Genomic DNA, 16,316 nt, shown 5'->3' with positions numbered 1-16,316 from the left:
TGCAAGTGTTTTAGGGAGCCTCTCTCTCACTCTCTCAATCATCTATGACTATCATATCTTAGGAGAGGACATGATGACCAAAATTTTGTATTTAAAAGAAAATCATGTATGATTAGGGGTGTACATGAATCGAGCTAGCTCAACTCGACTCGAAACAGCTGGATTCGACTCGGTTCAAAGCTAAGTTCGAGCTGAGTCGAGCTGATTTTTTTAGCTCAAAAATGAGTTCGAGCAGAGTTCGAGCAGGCCCCAGCTCGAATCGAACTCGAATCGAACCAGTTCGGTGACTCGATTACTTTGCCATTGATGTTGCTCACCAAGTGTTTGATAAAATGACTTAACGAAGTATGGCTGGTGGCAAGGAAGATATGTACATGAAACAAATACTTTTTTTTTTTTCTTGATTTTTCTTGGTTTTTATGTTGCCTAGAAGGTGTTTGATAAAATACCTGTAAAACCATTGTTTCTGTTTCACATACAGGGGGATTTTGAAGGTGCAGTCCAGGTGTTTATGGAAATGCCTCAATGACGAACTTGGCTCGATCTTGGCTCGAACTTGGCCCGAGTTGTTGATCGAACTGAGCCGAGCCATGCTGGCCAGTCAGGCTCGAGGACCGAGCCAAGCCGTTCGAGTTGAGGCCAGCTCAACTCGATTTGACTCCATGTACACCCCTATGTATGATTGATTAAACGTTGAAAATTGTGAATTTCAAAATACTGATAAAGATAATAAATTTTTTTTGGAGTTTTTTATTTTTTAATTTTTGAGAAATTTGCTTTGCCCGAGAGAAAAAACTTTTGAGGGTGATTCAAAATGAAGATTGGTTGATATCATCTTCTAATAAACCAAGTAGATGGATGAAAACATTTAAAAGAAAATGACCAATTTATGTATAAATTACTTAGAAGAGGACTTGATAAAGTAAAACTAGCAATATTAACCTGCTATTTAATTATTAATGTAGGTTGTTACTCAAGAGTCATTTGGCAAAGGTGTGTTGGTGTGAATTGAAATTCAACTATTATTGAAGCAATGATTTTAAAATCACTCATAGAGGCTGTGATTTTAATCCTATTTACCATTGATTTCTTCAATGGTCTAAAATTTAGTTGCCGGAGAGATGGTTTTAATCAATTAGGTAATACAAAAGTGAGGCCTGGGCTTGAGGTGCGCCCTAAGGTGATGTATACGTTTAATTCACCCCGACAACCAAGTGTTGCATCCCATACTAATCCTATGACACAAAAATCAGCCCATTTGGTAATTCGGGTAGGCTATAGGGAGGGCAATGGTTGGGAGAGGGACACCCACCATTGATTTTTACATGCCCATTATAATGTTTTTGTGAGATCCACTCAACTGTTAGATGCATCATTCCAAGTTACATCTATGACAAAAGAAAAAAAAATAATAATAATAAAAAATAAAATCTGCCATTAAATGAATCATTCCAAGTTATGTCCATGAAAAAAATAATTCTAGATGTGATGTGGGCTTTCAGTTGGGAGAGAGCTAAATCTAGGCCAAAAAATAGAAGAGGAAGAAGAAGCTAAATTAAGCTTAAGGTTGACCACATCAACCAAAACAGTTGGGAGAAATACATCCACCCTTCATTTTTTAAGGACTGATTCTGATAATTATAAGCAATCCACTTCAAGCATTAGATGCCACACTAAAATTTATGCCTGAGATAAAAAATAAAGCTCAAATTGTAATTTAGTTGGTCCACATGAAGGAAAGCAGTTTTGAAGGTGAACATTGCCTTGTATAATATTTTCAATCGTGTGGTTTATCTGAGAAGCTGATGTGGCTAAATTTTAAGCCTTGAGACTACCATCAGGTGACACATCTGATAGTCGGGGTGGATTTCACATAAACATTCCCACGGGCTCATGTGAAAATTTGTAAAATCCTATCTAGTTAAAACATTGCAATTTGGATAAAATGTACCGTTTCAGTCTATCTGCCAACACAATTTTTAATTATAAGCTACCAAACACAATTAAAGATTTCAATTAACAAGGATTAAGTGACCATAACCTTTTAAAAAGGACCTATTTATTATAAACATATACTTCACAAGCCATACATGGCATGATTAGAATCATCAAACCAAAGTACTCTTTTGGAACAGAAGGCAAGATGTTTCAAGGTGATGATTTGACTTATTTTATTTATCCCATCAATCTCTGCTCTTCATTTATCAAGTTGAGATCATATGTTTAGAATCATCTGATCAACATGATTTTTTCCACGGCAGCCTTTTCTCATGAGTAAGAATAAATGAAAGGCCAGGATCTATGATTGGATATACTGGAGACATTGCCCATGACTGCATGAAAGTGGGCTGTATACAATCGAGTTGTGTAATGTGGTCCATTTGAGTTGTGGGCCTACCTGATTTTTGGTCATAGGATCTAACATCAGGGGTAAAATCTAATGGACGGGGTGGATTTTAGGATGTGATTTGGCTAGTGACCTAAACACCAGCCAGCTAGCTGTTGTCAAATGTCCATGGCCCCACCATGATGTATGTGTCCATTTATCCATCTCATTTTCGGATACGAGCCCAAAAACGAGCCAGAACCAAATGACAGGTGCAACACACCACAACAAAATAGTATTGATTGAACAGCCACCATTAAAAGCTTCCCAAGGCTCACTGTAATACTTATTTGTCATCTAACCTATTGGTAAGGTTACACAAACCCGGATGAAAGGAAGATGCAAATATTGGCTTGATCTAAAACCTTTGTTCCCCCCGCCCCCAAAAAGTTGACTTTCAACGGTCAGCGTTCAATTTCCACTGTATCTTGTGGTGTGGTTCACCTATGATTTGGATCTGCTTCCTTTTTTAGATGGAAAATGGATGGACAGCGTGGATAAAACACATCCATCATGGTGGGGGCCATAGAGCTTTGACATCAGCTAGCACGTTGGTGTTCGGGTCACTATCCAAACCACGTCCTGGATTTTACAACATGGTGGGCCCTGGCCGTCCAGTTCCAACCGTTCCCCATGTGGGGCCCACTTAAGAGCTTTATTATTATTATTATTATTATTATTTTTTTTTTTGGGGGGGGGGGGGGGGGGAGGGGCCCACATTCAAACATGAGCTGGCGCAAAGATGGAAGGAGTTTGACACAGATCACTGTAGGCCCCACATAACTTTTTGTTACACGGGCACCCTACAACAACGGTCGCTGGAAATTCGCGTGCGTATGGTTTCTCCCCCAGCCGCGAAAAAGAAACCGTTCGGACTCCGAACCTCTCGATTCGGGACGAGGCTCGGCAGCTCGGTTTCATATTAGAAGCAGAACGACGACGTCGGAAAGGGAGAGAGAGAGCGGAAGAGGCTCTCAATAGCAGCAGCTTTCCCAAAACCCTAATTTCCCTTTTCTTCTCTTCTCCTTCCATTCCTCTCTCTCTCTCTCTCTCTCTCTCTCTCTCTCTCTCTCTCTATCGATTCTCGTGAAAAGGTTCGATTTCTGGAAGCTTTTTTCTGCTGCATCAATGGCGGAGAGCTTCGATTCTTAAGGCTTTTGCTCTCTGGTGGCGGGAATTTCAGTTCGATTTGCTTTTGGAATTCTCCTTTTTTCCTTTTGTTTTACTTGAATTTTGGAGGGAGGAATGGCGGATGGAGGGATTTTGTCGTTCTCAGTAGCTTCTGTGGTGGAAGACGTTCTTCGGCAGCATGGGAGTCGGTTGAGCGATATCGATCTGGCTTGGCGGAAGGCCGAAGAAGCAGGTGCTTGGATTCTCTGATAACTTTCTTGTTTAAAGATTCCATTATTGTTTTCTATTGGAATGTTTTTGGAATTCTGAGGATGAGCTTTCTCTTCTTCTTTTTCTCATTATTATTTTTAGAATTTTGGTTTGGAACCTTGTCTTTTGGGAAATGCCGAAACTTAGGAGTTTTTGTTTTGCATTTGCAGTAGAACAGAGGGAAATTTGATAGACTGGTGTTGATTTTTTTAATACAACTTTAGATTTCTTTGATGAATTTTGATTGAAATCTGTTGTATTCTGATTTTTTTAACAATGATTGAGCTGGTTTTAGTATAGTTTTTTTTCCCCCTGATTCTCCTATTGAGGAATCATACAATATGTGCAAGAACCTCTGTCTTTGCACAGTATATTGCGGGTTTTCATTTCTGATTAGTGCGGCCCATGATTCGGTATCCCAGACCATTGATCCATTGCATCCCATCATGATGGGTCATACCCCAAAATTTCCTCGATTGGAAGATTGAAGAAGATCATATTGACCAATCTTGGATTTTTTTTCAGTTGAATTTAGACTATTGTTGCATTTCCTTCTTAACTAATCTCTCTGTAGGTTGTAAAGCTTGACATACGATATATCATTGGGTTGAGCCCATCTAGATAAATCTTTGAGTTGATTCTTGTATTACCAATCATCAAGTGAGCCACAAAATTGGACACAAATTTGAAATGCCAATCTGGCAAGGTGTGATGGATGATACACAAGAACTAGAAATTACTTAAAAATTGCACATGCGGAGTACAAGTAACCAAATTAAACTGTCCAAATTATTTTAACCAGTGTAGATGTATCATGAAATGAAAAATAAGCTTATTTGATTATCTGACTATCAGTTTAGTCGACATTTATTGGATGGTTAAAAGTGAAAAAAAAATCGAGTGGTCTTATTTTCACAAACAAGCGTTGTGAATCAGAGGCTAGGATTGTTTCATCTTGGGAATGCAACTTAGTGACAGTGGGGTGCACAATCTAGTCGGTTTTATCTGAGTTAATATATTCCACATGTTCAATTTCTGAGTGCCTATGTATCAAACATCATATGCAGCCTCAGCATCATATAACTCTATAGGGATGTGGATTGCATGTAACCTTGCTGCACGGAGCTCTTGTAACCTAAACTCTGTGGGTCCACTGTGATGTTCGCATGAAATCCACTCTGTCCATCAGTTTCACCAATTCATGTTTGAGAGCCCAAACGTAAGGTAGATCCAAGACCCAAGTGGGTCACACCATTCTAAATAGTGGGAGGGAAATGCCCACGATTGAAACCTTCCTGGGATTCACGATGATATTTTATATGAAATCTAACCCATTCATATGGTGATTCTCACCAAGGAAATAGCAAATATCAGCCTGATCCAAAACATGTGGGCCTCGATAAGGTTTCAATGGTGGGCATTCAATCCCCACTGTTTCGTGTGGTGTAGCTCGCTTGAGTTTCAGACCTGCCTCATTTTTGGGCTCAAATCCTTAAATAATCTGGGAAAACTGATGGATGGAGTGAATGTCATATGGACATTGCAGTTGGCCCCATAGAGCTTTGAGTTAGATGGATTTTGTGTAATAAGGGTTAGAGAGAGAGAGAGAGAGAGAGAGAGAGAGAGAGAGAGAGAGAGAGAGAGAGAGAGAGAGAGAGAGAGAGAGAGAGTCTTTTGAAAACCAAGTCACTTACATGCAATGTTTTCGATATTGGTATCAAAGGATGTATTGCACCCTTGAAATACAGAAACACATCGGTTATCGCATGGGAAACATTGGATGTATCGCATAATGTTTCATTGTTTTGTAGAAACGTTGGAAAACATTGGGAATTTGGTTGAATTTTTCAATAAAATTTTAGGAGATGTTAAAAAAGACATTATTACACACTTACAAATCAAAAGATCATAAAAAAAAAGTGTACATAATAAGTTTCCTTTGTATAAGGTCCTTCTGACAGAAGTAATGCAATTGTATTAAAAATCAATTCATACAATTTATAAATCTAAAACATGGATTAGAAGTAGAAGATTTGATAAAAAAATAAGATTTTGTAGGTTTTTTTTTTTTCGATTTTTTTTGGAAAACCCAAGTTTTGCTGTCGGTACCGATATATCAATGATACTATTGTCAACACACCATCGATACATTAAGATACATTGAAATAATATCGTCAATATCCAAAAATCCCGCAGCTTCCTGCGAATTTCGTTTTGTTGAAGTGTGATATTGATAATATCAGCTGATATTATCGATGTCACAAACATTTCTTATAGGTAAATGAAATTTCTTCTTTTTCAAATGTTTTCAAATAGGGCTTTTACCTGTAACTCACTTATAGCTTGTAACTCACAAGTGAAATTTCCCATCCAAATGCTACCTATAAATGAGTTAACTGTAAATCCATACAACCAATGCAACTTACAGGCATCCAAATGGCCCCTAAAGGTTAAGATTACCCTGCAAAGACGCTTGTTTTTTTCTATGTGTGTGTGCGTGTGCGTGTGCGTGTGCGTGTATTTGCCAATCAATGAGGACACTTCTTGTTATGTTTTTTGGTTGGGCATAGAAAAAGAAGCTTCTTTCTTCTTCTTCTTCTTCTTCTTCTTCTTCTTCTTCTTCTTCTTCTTTTCCCTTGAGTGGTTTTATCCAATGGATTCTGATTGAAGTCTGCAAATTTTTAGCTTTTTAAGTTGTTAATTGTTGAGGAATTCGATTGTTCTTTGTTTGGCATGTTTTCTATTATTAAATTATGTTGATATTTGCATTCCTTTTTTCTTCCTTTGATTTTTAGAAATCCCAGCTTTCTTTCTTTCTGATGGGTTTTCGTTGGGTTTGTCTCTTTTGCATTTCTGATGACGAATAAAGAAACAGAGATTTTATTTTATTTATTTTATTTTTTAATATAAAAAATTCAAAGCTGATACTCATTTGTTTTGTACTACCCTTGCAAACCTCAATCCGATTTAGCAGATTAAAAATGATTTGTGAAAACATTCTCTTATCGTTTTTCCTGCGTGAGTTTCATTCAACTTCATCCCTGCTCTGTAATTTCTGACACACAATCATGAATTCCAAGATTATTTGTGGATTTCGCAGCTTCAGAAATCAAATCATGTGGTGACAAAGACAATGTAGAATTTGTTTTTGTTTTTGTTGTTTTTGGCTTGAATTTTTTGCTAAAGGGAACAAAAATCTGTCATTATTTGCAGCACTAAGAAGGTATGAGGCAGCAGGGTGGCTAAGAAAGATGGTCGGAGTCGTCGGAGGTAAAGATTTGCCAGCAGAGCCTTCAGAGGAAGGCTTTAGGCTGGGTTTAAGAAATGGAATAATACTTTGCAATGTTCTCAACAAGGTTCACCCTGGCTCAATTCCAAAGGTGCACTTTTTTTTTTTCTTTTCGTTTTGCTCGGTTTGATTTGGACTTTTCCAAAGGTGCACTTGATGATGAAAATACATCTGGTTTTCAATTTTGACTTTTCCTCTAATTTTATTCTTTGCAGGTTCTCATTGTTTGTTTTTATTATTGATTTCAGGTGGTCGAGGCTCCGGTTGATTCAGTTCTTCTCCCTGATGGTGCAGCTTTATCAGCATATCAATACTTTGAGAACGTGAGGAACTTCCTTAATGCTGTGCAGGAGATGGGGCTTCCTACATTTGAGGCATCAGATCTCGAGCAGGTTGGGATTGTAATTTTTTGGGAAAAATGAAAGAGATATACTCATCATCATCATTATCTAAGACTTATCCCAACTGATTGGGGCCAGCCACACAAATCCTACTGCAAGAGAGTTTGCTAGTATGGAAAATATTGATGAAGTTTAGGTTGCATTTGACTCAGGCTCTGAGAAAAATAGTTTGATCTCTACTCCAGTAGAATTCTCAAAAATCCTAAAAGATACTCATGTGGGTACAAAAGATCGCTTTCCTTCCAGTACAACACCAAAGAGCCTCATTTCATGATTTTGGCAATTTTAAAGTTACTACTTATTTATCTGACTCTTTCTATTTCTGAAATGTCCATGAGCCAAATACCATGGTTAAATGACTCAGTGACTTGGACCGATTCATTCAGTCTTGAGTCGAGTGGTGACTTGCTTGGAGTCAAGGGTGAATCGGCCCAACTTGCATGATTTAGGGGTGTGACTCAAGAGTGTTGAACTGGATTGGTCTGGCCAAGTCTGAATAGACTCGGACGGGTTGCATGGGACTCATCCTAGTCTTATAACCATGCCAAAAAGACATCTTTAGGTAATTAGAGTTGTGTTCAAGAATTATGTTGACTTTGGCCTATGTCTAGAATTTTGAAAAATTAGATTTATATGCGTGAGTTGTTTTTTTTATTGAAATTTTCTTATGGAATGGTGATTTTAATTTGTAATTGTTTGCAACATTTTTGCTCAATCAAAAGATGTGGTTTTGAAGTTCATTGGGTAAAATTTACTTATCGTTTTTCTCATGATGATTGTGCAAAGAAATTGGAGAAATCATATTCTTTAGAAACTCCAAGAGCTTCCTCAGATACTTTACAAGCAAGTGATCATTTCATAGAACTTTTTTCTTTTCAGGGAGGGAAAGGCACAAGAGTTGTGAACTGTGTCTTGGCACTTAAATCCTATAGTGACTGGAAACATATAGGTGGAAATGGTTCATGGAAATATGTTGGCAGCTTGAAATCCTTCAGCTCAGGAAAAAGTTTTGTGCGAAAGAATACAGAACCTTTCATGAAGCCCTTGTCAAGGAATGCATCAATGAACGAGAGACTTGTGGATGGTTTGCCTGTTGATCAGAATTCGAACGAGGACCTTCCCCAAGGATCCCCTGAAATGGTTGGTGAGCTGAATTATTTGAGATTCATAGTACTATATTCAACCGATTTAATATTGCTGAATTTCTACAAACAATGGTCAGCAGATTAGTTCTGGTTCTTTGAATATCATCCGTGCAGTTCTATCGGACAAGAAGCCCGAAGAAGTTCCAATAGTAAGCCTTCCTTTGTTTGCAGTTCTTAATTTATCTATTGCTGGCTTCTTTGTTTATTCATTTTAATTGATTCTGGGGAGAAATGGATTGCATTCTGCTTGTTACAGCTGGTGGAATCCATGCTAAATAAAGTTATGGAGGAGTTTGAGCGTCGCCTTGCAAGCCAAAATGAGTTGGTAGGTTTCTTTCTTTTATCATGCTTTGCCGCTTTGTAGCAACATCTTCTGTTTAAAAGTAATTGCAAACTCCCTGCTACTTAAGAATGTTAGCTTAGTAAAAGAAAGAGAGAAAATATTTAAAAAAAAACTCAATTTTTAGGGAATGTTTATGTACATTCCATTTGTTACATTGGTTTCTTATCTATCACATTTTATGTTCTTTGACCCCCAGATTCAAATATTTTATATAGGATCACCTAAATTGGTTGACAATTTCATGATGGTGTCTTTTTCCTTGCAATTTAATTTGGATTTTTATCTTGTTGGTCTTAACATTATCTAATTAGTGACGGAAATTTGTTCATGATTTTTATTTTCATCATGTTTGCCCCTATTAAGTTGTTTAATTTACAACCAAACAGGTGAAACCTGTTCTAAAAGATCTTGATACATCTGATGGCAACAAATTTCTTCACAAAGATCTTGATACATCTGAGGGCAACAAATCTCCTCAGAAAGATCTTGATACATCTGAGGGCAACAAATCCCCTCAGAAAGCTGAAGGATGTGGTGAAATGAAGGTATGTTGGGATTTCTCCACCTGAAATGTGAGTTTGAAAGTTCATATTTGAGAAATAGATCCAAAAAAGATCACTTCTTCTAGAAGCATGTTCAGCATAAAAGGTTACTATAGATCTTTACAATGATAATTTTGCGGTCAGCATTTTGTGATACAATGGACATTTCATTGCATCTGGGAAAAAATACAGTTGGTTAACATCTTTCTTTATTGACATGAAGAAGGAATTAGAAGATGAAGATTCCACACAGGTAGAGGAGGGATGCTTTCATGTAAACTCAGTTGAAGACGAGGAATCAAAACATCGGATTCTCAAGCAGCAACTTCTCTTTGACCAACAAAAAAGAGATATTCAGGTATCGATCTGTTTCTCTGAAAGTTTGTTTAAGAGTTTATTGATGTTGCTAACTGAAATTTCGTGTAGGAATTGAAACATACTCTTCGTACTACCAAAGCGGGTATGCAGTTTATTCAGATGAAGTACTCCGAGGAGTTCTCCAATCTTGGTGAGATTTTTGAGTAAAATTTTTGAGATTACAATTCTTTTTTCTATAAACAGCCAAAGCTTTTGTCAGTTGTCTGTTCCTAATATTACTCTTTCTTAACAGGCAGGCATTTGGCTGGCCTTACTCATGCTGCTTCTGGGTATCATAGAGTTCTTGAGGAAAACAGGAAGCTATACAATCAAGTACAAGATCTTAAAGGTAACACTCGCAGTTGTTTTACGTCATGTGATTTTCATAAAAGATAAATAAAGTTTCTCAGAAGGATTGATTGGATCTGTTTGTGTTGAATTAGGAAGTATCAGGGTGTACTGCCGTGTGAGACCCTTCTTGCCTGGACAACCACATCGTCTAACCACTGTGGATCGTCTAGATGATGGAAGCATTACAATTATCACCCCTTCAAAATACGGAAAAGAAGGGCGGAAGTCGTTCAACTTCAACAAAGTGTTTGGTCCGTCTGCAGCCCAAGGTTGCTAAGTATCCCATTTATATGTTTTTTTCTATTTGCAAGTGATTCTTTTAGGTATCATCCTCATTTTCTTTTGTTTCACAGAGGAGGTCTTCACAGATACTCAACCTCTGATTCGTTCTGTCCTCGATGGCTATAATGTTTGTATATTTGCATATGGCCAAACAGGCTCAGGAAAGACTCACACTATGGTAAGATTTCATGCCAAATTTATTCTTTTATATATTTCCTTTTCTTACTGTCATTAATCAATTTCATTTTAAATATTTCATTCCTGAACGACTATTTGATGAGAGGTATACGTGATCCATATGACTTCCTTATACAGACCGGACCTAGAGAGCTTACAGAACAAACACGAGGCGTAAACTTCAGGGCGTTAGGTGACTTATTTCAACTGTCTAAACAGCGTAGGGATGCTATTTCTTATGATATTTCTGTTCAGATGATGGAGATTTATAATGAGCAAGTCAGGGATCTCCTTGTCACGGACGGTCTTAACAAAAGATATCCTTTGCAACGTTTGCTTGTTTGTACTATTCCTATTTCTTCCATTTTAATCTCCTCTTTATAAAGATAACTGCCTTTACACGTAAACACATTAGAAATCCGTAATACTTCTCAGAAGGGATTCAATGTGCCAGATGCGAGCTTGGTACCTGTTTCGTCAACATCTGATGTGATCGAACTGATGAACATTGGGCACAGGAATCGTACAGTGAGTGCAACAGCCTTGAATGATCGTAGCAGTCGCTCCCATAGGTTTGGATTTTATCACTGCCTGTCATTTAGAGTGATTATCCTTCAATAACTTCAACTTCTGGAAAAATAGTTCCTCCGGGAGAAATACTGATGGAAGTACCTGCAGTTGTCTGACAGTTCATGTTCAAGGAAGAGACCTAGTATCTGGAACTACTCTTCGTGGATCCATGCATCTTGTTGACTTGGCGGGAAGTGAGAGGGTTGACAAATCTGAGGTCACAGGTGACAGATTGAAGGAGGCCCAACACATAAACAAATCACTCTCGGCTTTAGGCGATGTGATCTCTGCCCTTGCGCAAAAGAATTCACATGTCCCTTATAGGAACAGCAAACTCACACAGTTGCTTCAAGACTCCCTTGGTACAATTATTGTTTCCTGTTCCTTTGGTTGAAATGGAAGAGCCCTGCTAAGGATGTTCATCAAAGAGTTTGAGAATCTCTTCGAGGCACACATGCATATCCATGCTGTTGCCATTCAAGAGGTGGGCCCACCATGAACATGCCCTGGCCCAAACATCAGCTCATCAGGCCTGGTACTATGTATGATTAAAACTTACGGTTCCAATAGATTGACCAGTTGTCCACATTCACTGCACGTGTTCCCACCTGATGAGTGGATTGGCCTGATATTCAGGCCAGGGATTTTTCATGGATACCATTCACACTTCTCATATTAGCCTGCTTTGCTTTTCCATGCACGAATACCATTCACACTTCCCATAAAGCCAGTTTTCTTTCCTTTTCCGTACCTAATTATTGTCTTTGGTCTTTTGTACTTAGGGGGGCATGCGAAGACTCTTATGTTTGTTCACATTAGTCCTGAAGCTGATGCTATTGGAGAAACGATTAGTACGCTCAAATTTGCTGAGCGGGTTGCCACTGTTGAGCTTGGTACTGCCCGGACGAACAAAGAAGGTGGAGATGTCAGGGAGCTCAAGGAACAGGTTTTTATGCTTCCTTCTGTTTTCCGATTACTTTTGCATGAACATTGATCTTTTCATATGCATCGTTCTGTTTCTCTAGCTATCTTGCTTCCTCCAAAAGTAAATAAATAAATAACAAAAAGAAAAGAAAAAGTTTTTTTAAAAAAGGAAGTTTGTCCTGATACTCGGTCCTTATTTCAGATTGCTAATCTTAAAGCGGCATTAGCAAGGAAAGAGGGAGAATCAGAGCACATACAAAGTCTGATATCGAGCCCTGAAGTACAGAGAACGAAGGTTGGTCTGTCATCTCCTATATATTCATACCAACATGATGAAGGAGAGATGTCAGCTGGTCAAAATTACCACAGGCAACTAGTGGAGGATGTAGGAGGTCACGGTAACCACAGGCAACCAGTGGAGGATGTAGGAGGTCACTGTAACCACAGGCAACCACTGGAGGATGTAGGAGAGATAGAGGTAATTATAAGCCCAAATGCCAGAAAAAATTCATCACTATCACCACCATCATATTCATAACCTTGCCCAGCTATTTGAGCTTGGCTCCATCAATCCTGCTTCACCAATCTCAAGATTTGAAATAGGATTCCTTGTGATTTGTTTGCAAAGGTTCAACAACTGGCTGCCCCATAGTTATACAAAACAATATAGAATTTCAGGGCCTATTTGGTAGGCAGCTGAAAATGGGTTCATCTCATTTTGTTAATTATAATTATGTCTTAGAGATCATGATCTCTGATACGTAATTACGATTAACTGAATGGAATTATGTATTAGAGATCTGTAATACATAATTGCAATTAACTAAAATGAGATAAAACTCATTTTCAGGTGTCACCAAACAGGCCCAACGTTTTGTGCAAAAGCTTCACATATTGTTGGATTGGATAGTTTCATTGTTACATAATTATATTCCAATATGCAACTAGAACTTATAATAGTTGCATATGCATTTGAAATTACCACACATTTATTCAATTACATGTAGATGCATGTTAATGTTGTGTATGCATCACTCGAAAATCTAGTGTAGATGCAAATTTCAAAACATTTGAGAAAAAGGATTAGCTCAGTATAGCTCGAACAAGTCTGATACAATTCATCTGAGTCAACTTGGTTCAGTAGTACCTGATCGGGTTTGATACCATGAGTCGCCCCTCCAAGTCACCCCCTTATTTAGGCGAGTTGTGACTTGATTCAAGTCGGGCTGAGTCACCAACTTTAAAAACTTGGTGCACACTGATCTGCATGCATGACATTCATCTTTGCAAATGCACCCATGAATCCGACTTTCTTTTATGCACGATTTTTAACCTAGTGATTAGCTCTGTCAATGGGTTTGGGTCACGTCTTATAGGCTAACGGGGTCTGGGGCCTTCGAGTCCAGGTCTAGTTATTGAATACCCAGACCCAGATCCGATCAGGTTCAGGTATCGTCGAGTACCCATCAGATCTTTGGATCCAGATTTCAAGAAAAATAAGAGCATCTACATGGTTGGGCCCACCCAATGGATGCATTAGATTCCACACATACATGCCACTTTGACACGTGTATGGTGTGTAAATGAGCTCCTTTGCATGTCTCTCTTAGGAACCTCATTTTGTTGCTAAAAGTATCAATATATATTAAATATATAGAACTGTATTATCAAAAGCCTAACTGGACCCAAGATCCAATCTTTAACAGGTACAAAAAGTGAGACCTGACCGTCCTGGTTTCATAAGGGGTCCAAAAGATGGGATACCCACCAGTCCGGGTATCCATTGACAGCCCTATTACTGATGCAACTGGGCAAACAACAGTAAGACCTGTACTAGGAATTTGACCATTACTATGAATGTTACAGCATGCATTTCATGGACCATCTTGGTAACTTCCGTAACAGCATGCATTTTATAGACTATCTTGGTAATTTTATGATTCTAGGAATTTTACCATTACTATAATAGTAACTTGTGCCTTTCATAGACTATCTCCGTAGTTTGAGGGGGGATGTTAGACAGGTCGTATGCCTTGTATAGCCGCATGCCTTGTATAGCCACATGCCTTGTATAGCCAATTAGATGATTCTGTATTTGTAATTTACCTTGGGTTGTCTCAAATATAAGAAAACCAAAGGAGTTCTCTTTGTTTTCAGTTACAGATAAGCATAATCTGTCTTACGCTTCTGCAATTAGAAGCTAATCATCTTCTGCCTCTTGTAGCTTGGAAGCAACTCTGGATTGCGCCAGAATGGGTCAAACTTCGATCCCCAAGACCTCTTATTGCCTACAAACTTGGCGCCATGGACTGAAACCAGTCCAAAAGTAGAACTCCATGAGGGAGATGAGAGAGAAACGGTGTCCGGAGATTGGGTCGATAAGATCGCCGAGAATAGGCAAGAAGTAAATAAAGGAAGTGACAATCCATCAAAACGATGGGAAGGAAGCAGTAGTTCCTTGCCTGAGCTGTTTTACCAGACTTACCACCCCAGCTTGGTAACTTGCACGGATAAACAGTCTGGCAGACAGGGAAGTAGGAAGGAGAACCGTGAAAATGAGATGGCAATGACTGATGATTCAGATCTTGAGATGGCCACTAGTGATTCTTCTGAAGCAGATTGGCAATTAAATCTTCCTAGAACTACAAGCATGGACAGCCTGAATATGCCAAAGATCAAGAAGCCTCAATCGAAGCTGGTAAAGAGCTCTGGTCTAAGGTAATCTATTTGCAATTGATATCCCTCTCACCACATTCAAAATGCGGTAATTCTGTAAAGAAAAACTACCAAACAGTTTAAAAAAAAATAAATCGAAAACTACTTCATTTTATCACCAACTAATTTGCAAGCCTGCCATTAGTGGACATGGGTTGTCATTTCTATGTTTCCTTGTGAAATAACTTTCAACCATGACAACAGATCCAACGGTTCAGATTGGCCAGTTCCAGTTGTTAGCTTAAATAGACATACCAACTTCAAAGGACATTTTGTTTAAGGAGTACTGCCTCCCGGATTGAAATCTTTCACTAATTTCACTTCTCTCCTCCTCTGCTTAGGAGTCCAAGTCCATCTCTGTCATGGAAAGCAACGAATGGGGGTAGCAAGTCTCTAAGCCGGACTGGAAGACCGCCAAGCGTTGACAGGAGACCACCAAGCGTTGACAGGAGACGGTCATCATCAGTTGGGAAAAATGGCAGAGAGAAGTAAGAAAACTGGTTTCATCTCATCATTTTCTTTTGAATTTGTATAGATAGAGAGAGACATAGAAGGAGAGTTCTCACATGGTGGATCACACCACCTGTTCGCTTTTGATTTTTCAACGAGTTTCATGATTCATTTGGTATTCTTTATTTCAGTTTCAATCATCTTTATAAAAAAGAGAGGGAGAGAGAGGTTTAAGCTCCATGTAGCTATTTGGGAGCCAAAGCTCCGATGTCTATATGTATGTTTTTGATGGATGTTATATACATGTTTTAAGGTCTGCTCCTTTTATTAACCACCTCTCATTTGATGGCATTGACAGCACAGGTGATATTTTTCTAGATGAATGGACCATCTTGCCTTACAAATTTCCTTGGGTAAGGCAGCAAATTTCATTACTTTTTAAGGGCCCGTTTGGATGCGCCCCATAAGGGGTGTTTGATTTCTAAACAGTGCATTTTGAGCTTGGACTTGCTTTCACAAAACCCATCTCATCTCCTCTCTGCAAAACAGCACATTGTGAGCTTGGATGTACTTTCACAAACCCCCATCTCAAAAGATAGGCGCAAAAATCCATTTTGCAGAAACCCTTTTGTAGAAGTGCGTCCACTCGAATCCTAAGGGGTTGCTTGAATGCCCGGAAAGGTCACTTTAAAATGGGATGTCTTCAGTGAGGCCTGATGGTCCATTTTACCCAATAAGTGCACCCCAATGGGGCAATGGGCTGGGTAGCTCGCCCGACCTGATAAGCCTGACCCGTCTTGGACCTACTGGCTTTGCTCGTGGGCTGAACTTTGGGCCTTGTGAGCATGTTAGTCGAGCTTGGCTTCTAAGTCATTTTAGCCTATCCTAGCTCAACCCAACTTTAAATATACATGTCATATCCTACAAACATGTTATTCTAATCCTTAGGCAACCATTTATTTGGAATGCAGAACGATGGTTTCATTCTTCTAAAATATAATGTG

At 38.7% G+C, this 16,316-nt stretch overlaps 1 protein-coding gene across 1 annotated transcript; it reads left to right on the top strand.

Moving 5' to 3' along the window:
• Nucleotides 1–3,223: 3,223 nt before the first annotated feature.
• On the top strand, nucleotides 3,224–15,779 carry LOC131231822 (kinesin-like protein KIN-14I). The gene is made up of 20 exons (XM_058228126.1): nucleotides 3,224–3,749; nucleotides 6,980–7,146; nucleotides 7,304–7,447; nucleotides 8,336–8,596; nucleotides 8,682–8,750; nucleotides 8,858–8,926; nucleotides 9,331–9,489; nucleotides 9,710–9,844; nucleotides 9,913–9,994; nucleotides 10,097–10,192; nucleotides 10,287–10,463; nucleotides 10,548–10,654; nucleotides 10,792–10,970; nucleotides 11,064–11,225; nucleotides 11,332–11,585; nucleotides 12,006–12,169; nucleotides 12,350–12,625; nucleotides 14,372–14,865; nucleotides 15,204–15,350; nucleotides 15,671–15,779. The coding sequence occupies exons 1-20, from the start codon at nucleotides 3,632–3,634 to the stop codon at nucleotides 15,777–15,779; spliced, it is 3,369 nt and encodes a 1,122-aa protein (XP_058084109.1). The 5' UTR covers nucleotides 3,224–3,631.
• Nucleotides 15,780–16,316: the final 537 nt, after the last annotated feature.

The sequence above is a fragment of the Magnolia sinica genome, chromosome 17, assembly GCF_029962835.1.
Source record: "Magnolia sinica isolate HGM2019 chromosome 17, MsV1, whole genome shotgun sequence".
NCBI lineage: Eukaryota > Viridiplantae > Streptophyta > Magnoliopsida > Magnoliales > Magnoliaceae > Magnolia > Magnolia sinica.
The sequence above is the reverse complement of the archived record's forward strand: the minus strand, read 5'-3'. Positions and strand labels throughout refer to the sequence as shown.